Genomic DNA, 15,962 nt, shown 5'->3' with positions numbered 1-15,962 from the left:
TGTGTTAAACTGTGAAAATTACAAATGCTTCAATAAAATATTTTCTCAAAAAAAAGAAATCAACCGATTACAATTTTTCCTGATGAAAAGTAAGATTCTCTGATTGTTCCGCAGACAATGCGGAGAGAGCAGCCATCTGGGCCGGACACCCTTTCAAGGAACGCATCTATTCCTCTGTGGTAAACCACTGTTGCACCTATATTAGGTGGTGTATGGTGGGACCTGTACTACAGGTACGACGGTAGTCCCTGCCTGCTGGCTCCGCCCAGTAGGCGGAGTATAAATATATGTGTCCTCCATGCTGCAGCCATTTCACCAGCTGCTGTGGGGGGGCCACACATCTTAGAGCAATAAAGCCTCAGTTGCATTCAACTCTCGTCTTTGTGCAATTGATCGTGCATCAATTTATTGCTCTAAGATTTTCAGAAGATGGACCTCCGTATCAAGCCGGATCGCCTGCAGCTGGATCCGCAATCAAGCGACGCCAAAAAAGGACTTTCAGCACTGGCTAGCTTGTTTCGAGGCGTACATCAACTCGGCGCCCAGCCCTGTTCCGGAGGCTCAGACAATACAGATATTGTACTCGAGGTTGAGCTCCAGCGTGTTTCCGCTGATCCAGGATGCCCAGAAACTACGCCGACGCCATGGAGCTCCTCAAAGACAATTACGCCCAGAAGACGAACACGCTCTTCGACTGACACGTACTCGCCACTCCGTTCTCAACTCCCTGGTGAGTCCATAGAAAACTAATCCCACTAGTCCGGGACTGTGACTGTCAGGCCGTTACGGCCACTGAACATTCAAACCTCCTTATGCGGGACGCTTTTGTTACGGGGATTGGGTTGGACCTCATACGCCAGTGACTTCTAGAGGGGGCCACGCTTGATCTTACAGGGACAAAGAAGCTAGCGCCCTCTATGACGGTCGCCTCGCGCAATATCCAGCCCTACACCCCCAGCTGCGCGGCTCACCCCTCCTACGCATCGTGGAACCCACAGAAGGCTGCCCCAGTGGGGGCCTTACCCAGCCAATGCGCCTGCGCCACGCGCCAGCCAGCGAACCCCGGGGGTCCCCAATGTTACTTTTACGGCCAGCAGAAACACCCCCGCCAACGCTGCCCGGCCCGCGCTGCCCTTTGTAAGGCTTGCGGTAACAAGGGGCACTTCGCCGCGGTGTGCCAGGCCCACGCAGTCGCCGCTATCGCCCCCACCCCCTTAGTTTACGGACAATGGCCGCCGCCATCTTCTCCCCCTCAGACCAAGCGCGGCCAGTGGGCGCCGCCATCTTCCCCTCTGCGCAACACGTGCGGCCCATGGGTGCCGTCATACTTTGCAACCCCTGCCACACGCGGCCCATGGGCACCACCAGCGTTCCAGGACCTGGGCCCCCCGGGCACCCCATCATCCGACACCAGCGACGACCAATGGCGACTCGCCTCAGCGACCATCGACCAGTCTCGTCCGCACAACCTGGCCACCGCATCGACCAGCGTTAAAATCGATGGACACGTGACCTCTTGCCTGCTGGACTCCGGGAGCAGCGAAAGCTTCATCCACCCGGATACGGTAAGGCGCTGCTCCCTCGCGGCACACCCCGTCAATCAAAGAATCTCCCTGGCCTCCGGATCCCATTCCGCGGCAATCCGGGGGTACTGTACGGTCACACTCACGGTCCAGGTGTAGAATTCAGCGGCTTCCGCCTCTACGTCCTCCCTAACCTCTGCGCTGCCCCTACTCGGCCTGGACTTCCAGTGTAACCTCCAGAGCCGAACCCTGAAATTCGGCGGGCCCTTATCACCCCTCACTGTGCGCGGCCCCGAGACCCTAAATGTCGATCCGCCTTCCCTTTTCGCAAATCTAACCCCGGATTGCAAACCCGTCGCCACCAGGAGCAGACGGTACAGCACCCAGGACAGGACCTTCATCAGGTCCGAGGTCCAGCGGCTGCTTCAGGAGGGAGTCATCGAGGCCAGCAACAGCCCCTGGAGAGCCCAAGTGGCAGTGGTTAAAACTGGGGAGAAGCACCGAATGGTCGTGGAAGACAGCCAGACCATCAATCGGTACACGCAGCTCGACGCGTACCCCCTCCCACGCATATCTGATATGGTTAACCAGATTGCACAGTACCGGGTCTACTCAACGGTAGACCTCAAATCCGCCGATCACCATCTCCCCATCCGCAAAGTGGACCGTCCACACACCGCCTTCGAGGCGGACGGTCGCCTCTATCACTTCCTTAGGGTGCCCTTCGGCGTCACTAACGGGGTCTCGGTCTTCTAAAGGGAGATGGACCGAATGGTCGACTGGTACGGTTTGTGGGCCACCTTTCCGTACCTAGACAACATCACCATCTGCGGCCATGATCAGCAGGACCACGATGCCAACCTTGCCAAATTTCTCCACACCGCCACTCTCCTCAACCTCACGTACAACAAGGAGAAGTGCGTGTTCAGCACAACCCGCTCAGCCATCCTCGGCTATGTGGTCCAGAACGGAGTTCTGGGGCCCGATCCCGACCGCATGCGCCCCCTCATGGAGCTCCCCCTCCCCCACTGCCACAAGGCCCTCAAACGCTGCCTGGGGTTCTTTTCATACTACGCCCAGTGCGTCCCAAACTATGCGGACAAGGCCCGCCCACTCATACAGTCCACCCATTTTCCCCTGACGGCCGAGGCCCAACAGGCCTTCGCCCGGATCAGAGCCGATATCACCAAGGCCGGGATGCACGTAGTAGACGAGACGCTGCCCTTTCAAGTGGAGAGCGACGCATCAGACGTCGCACTTGCCACCACCCTCAATCAGGCAGGCAGACCCGTGGCATTCTTTTCCCACACCCTTCATGCCTCAGAAATTCGGCACTCATCCGTCGAAAAGGAGGCCCAAGCTATCGTTGAGGCTGTGCGACATTGGAGGCATTACCTGGCCGGCAGGAGATTCACTCTCCTCACTGACCAACGGTCGGTAGCCTTCATGTTCAACAACACACAGCGGGGCAAGATCAAAAATGATAAAATCTTGAGGTGGAGAATCGAGCTCTCCACCTATAGTTACGAGATTTTGTATCGCCCTGGCAAACTCAACGAGCCCCAGACGCCCTCTCCCGAGGTACATGTGCCAGCGCTCAGGTAGACCGACTCCGGACCCTACACAACAGCCTTTGTCACCCAGGGGTCACTCGGTTGTACCATTTTGTAAAGGCCCGCAATTTGCCCTACTCCGTTGAGGCAGTAAGGACGATCACCAGAGACTGCCGGTCTGTGCGGAGTGTAAGCCACACTTCTACCGGCCAGATCGCACACGCCTGGTGAAGGCCTCCCATCCCTTTGAGCGCCTCAGCGCAGATTTCAAAGGGCCCCTCCCCTCCACCGACCGTAACACGTATTTCCTCAGTGTGGTCGATGAATACTCCAGGTTCCCCTTCGCCATCCCATGCCCCGACATGACGTCTGCCACCGTCATTAAAGCCCTCAACACAATCTTCACTCTGTTCGGTTTCCCCGTCTACATCCACAGTGACAGGGGATCCTCATTCATGAGTGATGAGCTGCGCCAGTTCCTGCTCAGCAGGGGTATCGCCTCCAGCAGGACGACCAGCTATAACCCCCGGGGAAACGGGCAGGCAGAGAGGGAGAACAGGACAGTATGGAGGGCCGTCCAACTGACCCTACGGTCCAGGAACCTCCCGGCCTCCCGCTGGCAGGAGGTCCTCCCTGATGCACTCCACTCCATTCGGTCACTGCTGTGCACCGCCACTAACAACACACCGCATGAACGTCTCTTTGCCTTCCTCAGGAAGTCCACATCCGGGGTGTCGCTCCCGACTTGGCTCGCAGCTCCGGGACCCGTCCTTTTCCGTAGGCACGTCCGAATCCACAAGGCGGACCCGTTGGTGGAGAGGGTGCAATTGCTCCATGCCAACCCCCAGTATGGCTACGTGGCGTACCCTGACGGCCGCCAGGATACTGTCTCCCTCAGGGACCTGGCACCAGCAGGTTCCCCCCACACACACCCCTCCGGCCCGGCGCCACCCTCCCCTCCCCAGGAGCTCCCAACAGCGACCCCCCCCCGGGACCATCCATCCTCCCCCTGCCCACGCCCGAGGATGAAGAGGATTTCGGCACGCTCCTGGAGTCACCGAAGACCAGACCAGCATCGGCATCGCCACCACCACCGCATCGCTCCCAGCGGCACATCAAGGCCCCGGACCGGTTCAATCTCTAAGTGGTCCACTGGACTTCAAAAGACATTTTTATTCTCACAAAAATTGTACATGAAAAATTCAGTTGTTGTATATAATTCTCCACCACCCCCGCCGGACTCAATTTTAACAGGGGGTGAATGTGGTAAACCACTGTTGCACCTCTATTAGGTGATGTACGGTAGGACTGTACTACAGGTACATTGGTAGTCCCTGCCTGCTGGCTCCGCCCAGTAGGCAGAGTATAAATATGTGTGTCCTCTGTGCAGCAGCCATTTCGCCAGCTGCTGTGGGAGGCCACACATCTTAGAGCAATAAAGCCTCAGTTGTATTCAACTCTCGTCTTTGTGCAATTGATCTTGCATCATCTTCTATTTGATCTTTTTTTCAGGAGTGGGGGTCCGAGAGTTAGGGTATTTTGAAAGTTACTATACTTCCATATTTCATGCTGTCTGTTAATAAGCTTTGCTTCTACTTGACATTTATTCACTGGAATCCCTCCAGTGCAGAAGGAGGCCATTCAGCCCATCACTGATCCTCTGAAAGACCACCCTACCTCGGCCCACTCCCTCGCCCTATCCCCGTAACCCAGTTGGACACTAGGGGGAAATTTTTAGCCTGGCCAATCCACGTAACCAGTACACCTTTGGATTGTGGGAGGAAACTGGAGCACCCGGAGGAAACTAACGCAGACGCGGGGAGAACGTGCAGACTCCGCACAGACAGTGACCCGAGGCTGGACTCGAACCGGGTCCCTCGCTCTAGTTTATTATAAAACCAAACTCTTTATTGAAGGAAGCTGGGATTGAGTGGTCATTCTGAGGTTCATAGCTAAAGCACAGATTAGGCTATGTAGCCAGCTGAAGAAATCATTGAAATATAGGTTGTGACACATGGAGTACGTATCTTTGATTATGCATAATGATAATCTTTATTAATGTCACAAGTATGCTTACATTAACACTGCAATGAAGTTACTGTGAAAATCCCCCTAGTCGCCACATTCCGGCGCCTGTTCGGTACACAGAGGGGGAAATCAGAAAGTCTCAAATATCTGGGCCCATGCGCTGTGAAGCATCAGAGCTAACCACTGTGCTACCACGCCCGCCCCACATATGAGAATACATCCCAGTTGGTAAAGCATGAGCTGCTGTTTAGTCAGGGCAGCACAGTGTTGACATGGGTTTTGCAGTTCTCCATCTCAGATTGTATGACAACATCAGTTAATAAAGCTCGAATCGTGTTTGAAAGAATCCAGGATGTGGGCAAGGCAAACCTTTTCTTGTTGCCGCTGCTGAGATTACAACAGGTTGTAACTATTGTACGGTAACCTCCACAGATAATCTTCATACAGCACGATTAGAAAGTCCAAACAATCTGTTCACTGATGTAAGTTGTGGAGCTCAAAATAGGGGCGAGATTCTCGGACCCCCCCTGCCGGGTCGGAGAATCGCCGGGGGCTGGCGTGAACCCCGCCCCCGCCAGTTGCCGAATTCTCCGGCACCGGAGATTGGGCGGGGGCGGGAATCGCGCTGCGTCGGATGGCGGGCCCCCCCCCGCGATTCTCCGGCCCGGATGGGCCGAAGTCCCGCCGCTAAAATGCCTGTCCCGCCGGCATAGATTAAACCACTTACCTTACCGGCGGGACAAGGCGGCGCGGGCGGGCTCCGGGGTCCTGGGGGGGGGCGGTGGCGATCTGGCCCCGGGGGGTGCCCCCACGGTGGCCTGGCCCGCGATCGGGGCCCACCGATCCGCGGGCGGGCCTGTGCCGTGGGGGCACTCTTTCCCTTCCGCCTTCGCCACGGTCTCCACCATGGCGGAGGCGGAAGAGACTCCCTCCACTGCGCATGCGCCGCCCGGAGATGTCATTTCCGCGCCAGCTGGCGGGGCGGAAATTCGTCCGGCGCCGACCTAGCCCCTTAAGGTTGGGGCTCGGCCCCCAAAGTTGCGGAGGATTCCGCACCTTTGGGGCGGCGCGATGCCCGTCTGATTTGCGCCGTTTTGGGCGCCAGTCGGCGGACATCGCGCCGTTTCGGGAGAATTTCGCTCCAGAGTTTCATCCATAAGGCACCACTGACAGTGCGGAACTCCCTCAGTACTGACCCTCTGACAATGCAGCACTCCCTCAGTACTGACCCTCTGACAGTGCAGCACTCCCTCAGTACTGACCCTCTGACAGTGCAGCACTCCCTCAGTACTGACGCTCTGACAGTACAGCACTCCCTCAGTACTGACCCTCTGACAGTGCCACACTCCCTCAGTACTGACCCTCTGACAGTGCGGCACTCCCTCAGTACTGACCCTCTGACAGTGCGGCACTCCCTCAGTACGGATCTCTGACAGTGCCACACTCCCTCAGTACTGACCCTCTGACAGTGCGGCACTCCCTCAGTACTGACCCTCTGACAGTGCAGCACTCTCTCAGTACTGACCCTCTGACAGTGCAGCACTCCCTCAGTACTGACCCTCTGACAGTGCAGTCTGTCCTGTACTGCATCAATTCTGTGCAGAGTCAATGCCATTGAATAAATCATGATGTCCGCTCCTCAATTGCACCATGAAAGTGCTTCTTAAATTTGCAATCATATGTGGGATTATTTTGATCAACTGGATCTTCCTATTCTGTACCATTCACACTGATATTCGGCGTGGAATTCGCTGATCTGTGATATTCGAAGCCGATGAATCTGCTGGTTCGGCCTCACATTCTGAACGGATTGCGGTTGACCTTCAGTTCCTCGTTGACCTGCAGGGAAAGGGGTGTCTGCTTCAACTTGTCTCCAATCCCAAACTGCGTGGTTGGTAATCAGAAGGACAGGGCGGGGCACGTCAGTCTACCCTGGGCTGATCCCATTGGAACATAGAACAGTCCGGCACAGAACAGGCCCTTCGACCCTCATTGGCCCAGGTCCGCATGGCAATGGGCACCGGAACCCAGAGTCTCTGGAATTCCAGGCATGGAGACTGAGCTTGCTTTAACCGCAATCGGAATACCGTGCAATGAGGAGGACACTTCCTGGAGGATAGGGACAACCAGAGAGGAGATGGGCCGAATGACCTTCGTGATTCTAGACGGCAACCGCGATGCAGCCAAGGTTTAGATTTTGTGTAGATTCTTCCTGTTGATTCCCGGTCTGTAACTTGCCAGGAATTGCGAGCGAAAGGATTGTTCATATTTCAGGATTATCCGGGAACTGAAGATTCATCTCCGGCGGGAAACACTTTCACAAAAGTTTCTTTGAATAGTTTGTCAATTGGTTATCGACAAGATCAGAGACTGGGGCAAGCGTGCAGTTTGATTGACAGTCAACAAGCCAATCACCAATTGAAGAGTCAGAACTCCGCCCATTCGGCTGGGGAGGGTGGGGCAGGGTTGATGGCCAGTGTTGCCGGGGGGGGTGGGGGGTGGTGGACAGGTTAAAGTCATGTGACGAAACCTGATTGTCCAATCAGGGGTGGCAGCCCTGGGTTGGCGTCGATGCCACCGTCACTGAGCGACGTCACCGGGGGCTTCGAATTCAGCCCTGAGCAGCTGAGCCCAGAGCTCGGTGGAGGGATGAACCAGGCGCGTTGGTTGCAGGCCGCTGTCAACCAACGCCTTCCTGTCATTGGCCCATTTCAGGAGCCCACCCTCCAGGTTGTAAATACTGGTTGAGCTGTGCAAAGTTTCTCTGGTATTCCCACCCGGAACGTTCCGGAGTTTCTGCGCGAGCTGTGAGGCGTGGAATCCGACTGTACAATAACACACAACGGCTGGATCAGCACCACCGCCTGGAACAAGAGAACAACAGGCAAGTGAGACTGTGCACACACCAACACAGACCCAATACACAGGCACCCCAACACAGACCCAATACACAGGCACCCCAACACAGACCCGATACACACGCACCCCAACACAGACCCAATACACACACACCCCAACACAGACCCGATACACACGCACCCCAACACAGACCCAATACACACGCACCCCAACACAGACCCGATACACACGCACCCCAACACAGACCCGATACACAGGCACCCCAACACAGACCCGATACACACGCACCCCAACACAGACCCGATACACACGCACCCCAACACAGATCCGATACACACGCACCCCAACACAGACCCGATACACACGCACCCCAACACAGACCCGATACACAGGCACCCCAACACAGACCCGATACACACGCACCCCAACACAGACCCCATACACACACACCCCAACACAGACCCAATACACAGGCACCCCAACACAGACCCGATACACACACACCCCAACACAGACCCGATACACACGCAACCCAACACAGACCCGATACATACGCACCCCAACACAGACCCGATACACACACACCCCAACACAGACCCGATACACACGCACCCCAACACAGACCCAATACACAGGCACCCCAACACAGACCCGATACACACGCACCCCAACACAGACCCAATACACACACACCCCAACACAGACCCAATACACAGGCACCCCAACACAGACCCGATACACACACACCCCAACACAGACCCGATACACACGCACCCCAACACAGACCCGATACACACGCACCCCAACACAGACCCGATACACACACATCCCAACACAGACCCGATACACACGCACCCCAACACAGACCCAATACACAGGCACCCCAACACAGACCCGATACACACGCACCCCAACACAGACCCGATACACACGCACCCCAACACAGACCCGATACACACGCACCCCAACACAGACCCAATACACACGCACCCCAACACAGACCCGATACACACACACCCCAACACAGACCCAATACACAGGCACCCCAACACAGACCCGATACACATGCACCCCAACACAGACCCAATACACGCACACCCCAACACAGACCCAATACACAGGCACCCCAACACAGACCCGATACACACACACCCCAACACAGACCCGATACACACGCACCCCAACACAGACCCGATACACACGCACCCCAACACAGACCCGATACACACACACCCCAACACAGACCCGATACACACGCACCCCAACACAGACCCAATACACAGGCACCCCAACACAGACCCGATACACACGCACCCCAACACAGACCCGATACACACGCACCCCAACACAGACCCGATACACACGCACCCCAACACAGACCCAATACACAGGCACCCCAACACAGACCCGATACACACGCACCCCAACACAGACCCGATACACACGCACCCCAACACAAACCAGATACACACGCACCCCAACACAGACCAGATACACACGCACCTCAACACAGACCCAATACACACGCACCCCAACACAGACCCGATACACACACACCTCAGCACAGACCCAATACACACGCACCCCAACACAGACCCGATACACACACACCCCAACACAGACCCAATACACACACACCTTAACACTGACCCAATACACACGCACCCCAACACAGACCGAATACCCACATACCCCAACACAGACCCAATACACACGCACCCCAACATAGACCGAATACACACACACCCCAACACAGGCCAAATACACACACTCCCCAACACAGGCCGAATACACCCCCCAACACAGACCCAATACACACACCCCAACACAGACCCAATACACACGCACCACAACACAGACCGAATACACACACCCCAACACAGGCCGAATACACCCACACCCCAACACAGGCCGAATACACACACACCCCAACACAGGCCGAATACACCCCGCCAACACAGACCCAATACACACGCACCCCAACACAGACCCAATACACACCCACCCCAACACAGACCGAATACACACACACCCCAACGCAGGCCGAATACACCCCCCCAACACAGACCCAATACACACGCACCCCAACACAGACCCAATACACACACCCCAACACAGACCCAATACACACGCACCCCAACGCAGACCGAATACACACACCCCAACACAGGCCGAATACACACACACCCCAACACAGGCCGAATACACACGCACCCCAACACAGACCCAATACACACTCACCTCAACACAGACCAAATACACACACACCCCAACACAGGCCGAATACACCCCCCAACACAGACCCAATACACACGCACCCCAACACAGACCCAATACACACACCCCAACACAGACCCAATACACACGCACCCCAACACAGACCGAATACACACACCCCAACACTGGCCGAATACACACACACCCCAACACAGGCCGAATACACACACACCCCAACACAGGCCGAATACACCCCCCCAACACAGACCCAATACACACGCACCCCAACACAGACCCAATACACACCCACCCCAACACAGACCGAATACACACACACCCCAACACAGGCCAAATACACCCCCCAACACAGACCCAATACACACGCACCCCAACACAGACCCAATACACACACACCCAAACACAGACCCAATACACACGCACCCCAACACAGACCCGATACACACACACCGCAACACAGACCCGATACACACACACCCCAACACAGACCCGATACACACACACCCCAACACAGGCCGAACCCCCCCAACACAGACCCAATACACACACACCCCTACACAGGCCGAATACACACACACCCCAACACAGACCCAATACACATGCACCCCAACACAGACCCGATACACACACACCTCAACACAGACCCAATACACACGCACCCCAACACAGACCCGATACACACGCACCCCAACACAGACCCGATACACACACACCTCAACACAGACCCAATACACACGCACCCCAACACAGACCCGATACACACGCACCCCAACACAGACCCGATACACACGCACCCCAACACAGACCCGATACACACGCACCCCAACACAGACCCGATACACACACACCTCAGCACAGACCCAATACACACGCACCCCAACACAGACCCGATACACATACCCCCCAACACAGACCCAATACACACACACCTCAACACAGACGGAATACACACGCACCCCAACACAGACCGAATACACACACACCCCAACACAGACCCAATACACACGTACCCCAACATAGACCGAATACACACACACCCCAACACAGGCCGAATACACACACACCCCAACACAGGCCGAATACACCCCCCCAACACAGACCCAATACACACGCACCCCAACACAGACCCAATACACACACACCCCAACACAGACCCAATACACACGCACCCCAACACAGACCGAATACACACACCCCAACACAGGCCGAATACACACACACCCCAACACAGGCCGAATACACACACACCCCAACACAGGCCGAATACACCCCCCCAACACAGACCCAATACACACGCACCCCAGCACAGACCCAATACACACGCACCCCAACACAGACCGAATACACACACACCACAACACAGGCCGAATACGCCCCCCCAACACAGACCCAATACACACGCACCCCAACACAGACCCAATACACACACACCCCAACACAGACCCAATACACACGCACCCCAACACAGACCCGATACACACACACCGCAACACAGACCCGATACACACACACCCCAACACAGACCCGATACACACACACCCCAACACAGGCCGAACCCCCCCAACACAGACCCAATACACACACACCCCTACACAGGCCGAATACACACACACACCAACACAGACCCGATACACACGCACCCCAACACAGACCCAATACACAAGCACCCCAACACAGACCCAATACACACGCACCCCAACACAGACCTGATACACACACATCCCAACACAGACCCGATACACACACACCCCAACACAGACCCATACACACGCACCCCAACACAGGCCAAATACACACACGCCGCAACACAGACCCAATACACACGCACCCCAACACAGGCTGAATACACACACACCCCAACACAGACCCGATACACACACACCCCAACACAGACCCGATACACACACACCCCAACACAGACCCGATACACACACACACCAACACAGACCCAATACACACGCACCCTAACACAGGCCAAATACACACACACCCCAACACAGACCCAATACATACGCACCCCAACACAGGCCGAATACACACAGACCCCAACACAGACCCGATACACACACACCCCAACACAGACCCAATACACACGCTCCCCAACACAGACCCAATACACACGCACCCCAACACAGGCCAAATACACACATACCCCAACACAGACCCAATACACACGCACCCCAACACAGGCCAAATACACACACACCCTAACACAGACCCAATACACATGCACATCAACACAGACCCGATACACACGCACCCCAACACAGGCCAAATACACACACACCCCAACACAGACCCAATACTCACGCACCCCAACACAGGCCAAATACACACACACCCCAACACAGACCCAATACACACGCACACCAACACAGACCCGATATACACTCACCCCAACACAGGCACAATATACACACATCCCTACACAGACCCTGATAGACACACAACCCAACATAGACCCCATACCCACACAACCCAACACAGACCCTGATACACACATACCCCAACTGACCCCGATACGCACACACATCAACACAGACCTGATACACACACACCCCAACACAGACCCGATGCAAACATACCCCAACACAGGCCCAATACCAACGCACCCCAATACGGACACAATACACATACATCCCAACACAGACTCCGATGCGCACACACCCCAACAGAGACCCAATACACACATAGCCCAACACTGACCTAATACACACACACCCCAACACAAACCCAATACACAGACACCCCGACACAGACCCAATACAAACTCACCCCGATACGGACCCAATACACATACATCCCAACACAGACCTGGATACACACACACCCCAACACAGACCCCGATACACACACACCCCACAACAGACCCCAATACACACACATGCACCCCACACAGACCTTAATATATACACAAACACCCCTCCAAACAAAGACCCTGATGCACACACACATAGACCCCGACACACATATACACACGCCAACACAGACCCCGAAAGAAACAGACACTCCCCAGCACAGACCTCAATACACAAACACACCAACACAGACCCTGATAACACATACACCCCAACACAGACCCCTATATACACACAAACACCCCAACACAGACCCCAACACACATACACACCTCCGAACACAGACCTCGATACACATACCCAAAACACAGACCCAGATACACTCACACACACCCAACACAGATCCCAATACACACCCCGCCCAACACAGACCCCTGATACACACACATTCCAAGACAGCCCCTATACACCACAACACAGACAATGTGACAGCCCCACACCCCAACACAGTCCTGATACACACACACACCCTAACACAGTTTTGATACACACACGCACCCCCAACACAGTCCCGGATACACACACACACCCCAACACAGTTCTGATACACACACGCACCCCAACACAGACCCTGATACACACACACACCCCAACACAGTTCTGATACACACACGCACCCCAACACAGACCCTGATACACACACACACCCCAACACAGTTCTGATACACACACGCACCCCCAACACAGACCCTGATACACTCCCCACATACTGCCAATGCAGAGCCTCATACACACATACACACACATAAACCCCAATACGTATACCCCAACACAGACCCCAATACATAGCCCTACACTTCACACCCCACACAAACCCCAATAAACAGCCCCACAAGCAGACCCCGATGCACAACCCCACGCAAAGCCACGATACACCCCCCCCCCCACAGACAGACCCTGATACACACCTCCACACACAGACCCTGATGCACACCCCACACACAGACCCCCCTGGGTGGTGTCGTCCTGTCCAAACAGCAGTGATAAACCCGCGGGTGGGAGTTAGACTGCCCCTACCTTCCAGACCCAGAGTCTTCACCAACTCGCCCATGTTGGTGGTTTCTGGGTCAACGCGGATGGCTCCCTGTAAGTGGCTGACCTGGTATTCCGCCGGACTCCGAACATCCTGGGAGAACAGGAAAATGGGAATGGGTTTGTTTGTAATTCGAGATCTCATTCCTCACCCCGCACTCTGACAGGATTCCTTGCAGGAAGAAGAACGGAATCCTGAGCAGTGACTGCTGGAATGTTCCGGGAGGTGACAAGAGTCAGGGTGGGGGGGTGGGGAGGAAGAGAGAGAGAGAAATGGGGAGCGCAGCAGTCATGTGGGGGATGGGTCCGTGTTGAGCTGCCAAAGATGGACTGGGCAGTGAGGGGGGTATAAAGATGGACTGGGCAGTGAGGGGGGTATAAAGATGGACTGGGCAGTGAGGGGGGTATAAAGATGGACTGGGCAGTGAGGGGGGTATTCCTGGTGGGGTGGCTGAGCTGCGGGCGGAATGGGGTGCGGAATCCGGAGAGAATGAAGAGCAGTCCTGGAGCAGTGGTGCTCCTTTGAGTCTATGAACAAGAACAGGAGCACGGTAGCATTGTGGATAGCACAATTGCTTCACAGCTCGAGGGTCCCAGGTTCGATTCCCAGCTTGGGTCACTGTCTGTGCGAAGTCTGCACGTCCTCCCCGTGTGTGCGTGGGTTTCCTCCGGGTGCTCCGGTTTCCTCCCACTGTCCAAAGATGTGCAGGTTAGGTGGATTGGCCATGATAAATTGCCCTTAGTGTCCAAAATTGCCCTTAGTGTTGGGTGGGGTGTTGACCTTGGGTAGGGTGCTCTTTCCAAGAGCCGGTGCAGACTCGATGGGCCGAATGGCCTCCTTCTGCACTGTAAATTCTATGATCTATGATAAGGAGAAGGCCGTTCAGCCCCTCTGGCCTATTCCACCCTTTAATTAGATCTCGGCTGTTCTAGATCGCAAATCAGATGATTCTGGATTCCCACACTCCACTGTGTAAAGAGGAGATTGCTGTGAACACTCGGGCTCGTATTTTAAGGTTCTGCAAATCCCACCCCATGCCCCAACCCTGACCTACCCCATGCCCCCCACCCCCTGACCCACCCCGACCCGCCCGGACCCCCCACCAGAGGAAACTGTTTCTCTCAATCTACCTGATCAAACCCATTTATTTTCAGCAGGAAATACAAGTTTGCTGAGTTCTCCGAGATAGTTTGCCATCGACAGGGGGTGGGAAAGTTGAAGTTCACCCTCCTGCTCCCCCCCCCTCCCTCACCCGCCTGCTCTGAGGGTAAACTCTCCCCCATTCCCCCCGGGGAGCCCCCAATCTCCTCCTGTCTAACATCAGGAGCAGGCACACTGTCCCAAGGTCAGTGGGAAGCTCCGAACCCCCATCTCTCAGTGATTCACCCCCCAGTTGAACAGCTGGCCAGACTGGGGGGTGTTTGACCGGCAGACACTCACCAGCAGCAGCAAACGTTCGCGATTCTCCTTCATCCACTGCTCCACCATGTCCGGGGAAACATTCTCTGCCAGGGGGAACCGGTGTCGGATCCACTCAGTCACTGGCTCCATCTCCCAGTCACCGCTTCAATCCCCCGGCCGGTCCCACCTTTCCCCACCCGGCTGAGGGCGAAATATTGGGGGAATAATCTTCCCTTCCCAGAGACTCTCCCTGGTCACGGGTCAGTCCCAACGCAATCAGTCACTTGACTGGTTAATAATTAACCGGGTCTGTCCGTGTGGAGTTTGCACATTCTCCCCGTGTCTGCATGGGTCTCACCCCCACAACCCAAAGATGTGCAGGTGGATTGGCCGCGCTAAATTGCCCCCGAATTGGAAAAAAAAATTGTCAATAATAAAGATTATTATTAGAAGCTAAGCTGCCGACAGGTTC

The 15,962-nt window shown here is 55.4% G+C and overlaps 1 protein-coding gene across 1 annotated transcript; it reads right to left on the bottom strand.

Annotated features, from left to right (window-relative positions):
- Positions 1-5,104: 5,104 nt before the first annotated feature.
- Positions 5,105-15,759, bottom strand: LOC140387008 (uncharacterized protein YqhL-like). Its single transcript, XM_072469982.1, has 3 exons — positions 15,530-15,759; positions 14,074-14,182; positions 5,105-7,968 (listed from the first exon to the last, which is right to left on the bottom strand). Exons 1-3 carry the CDS (start codon positions 15,638-15,640, stop codon positions 7,685-7,687), a joined length of 504 nt encoding a protein of 167 aa, XP_072326083.1. The 5' UTR covers positions 15,641-15,759; the 3' UTR covers positions 5,105-7,684.
- Between the last annotated feature and the right edge of the window lie 203 nt (positions 15,760-15,962).

This window comes from Scyliorhinus torazame, chromosome 12, assembly GCF_047496885.1.
Source record: "Scyliorhinus torazame isolate Kashiwa2021f chromosome 12, sScyTor2.1, whole genome shotgun sequence".
NCBI classification, from domain to species: domain Eukaryota; kingdom Metazoa; phylum Chordata; class Chondrichthyes; order Carcharhiniformes; family Scyliorhinidae; genus Scyliorhinus; species Scyliorhinus torazame.
The sequence above is the reverse complement of the archived record's forward strand: the minus strand, read 5'-3'. Positions and strand labels throughout refer to the sequence as shown.

What these genes read in the sequence shown, in the direction of transcription:
- LOC140387008 (XM_072469982.1), bottom strand. Translation starts at nt 15,640, where the DNA reads ATGGAGCCAGTGACTGAGTGGATCCGACACCGGTTCCCCCTGGCAGAG. An exon ending in GCGAACGTTTGCTGCTGCTG is followed by an intron (nt 14,183 to 15,529) that starts GTGAGTGTCTGC and finishes CTGTTCTCCCAG; the next exon opens with GATGTTCGGAGTCCGGCGGA. An exon ending in GAAGACTCTGGGTCTGGAAG is followed by an intron (nt 7,969 to 14,073) that starts GTAGGGGCAGTC and finishes CTCTTGTTCCAG; the next exon opens with GCGGTGGTGCTGATCCAGCC.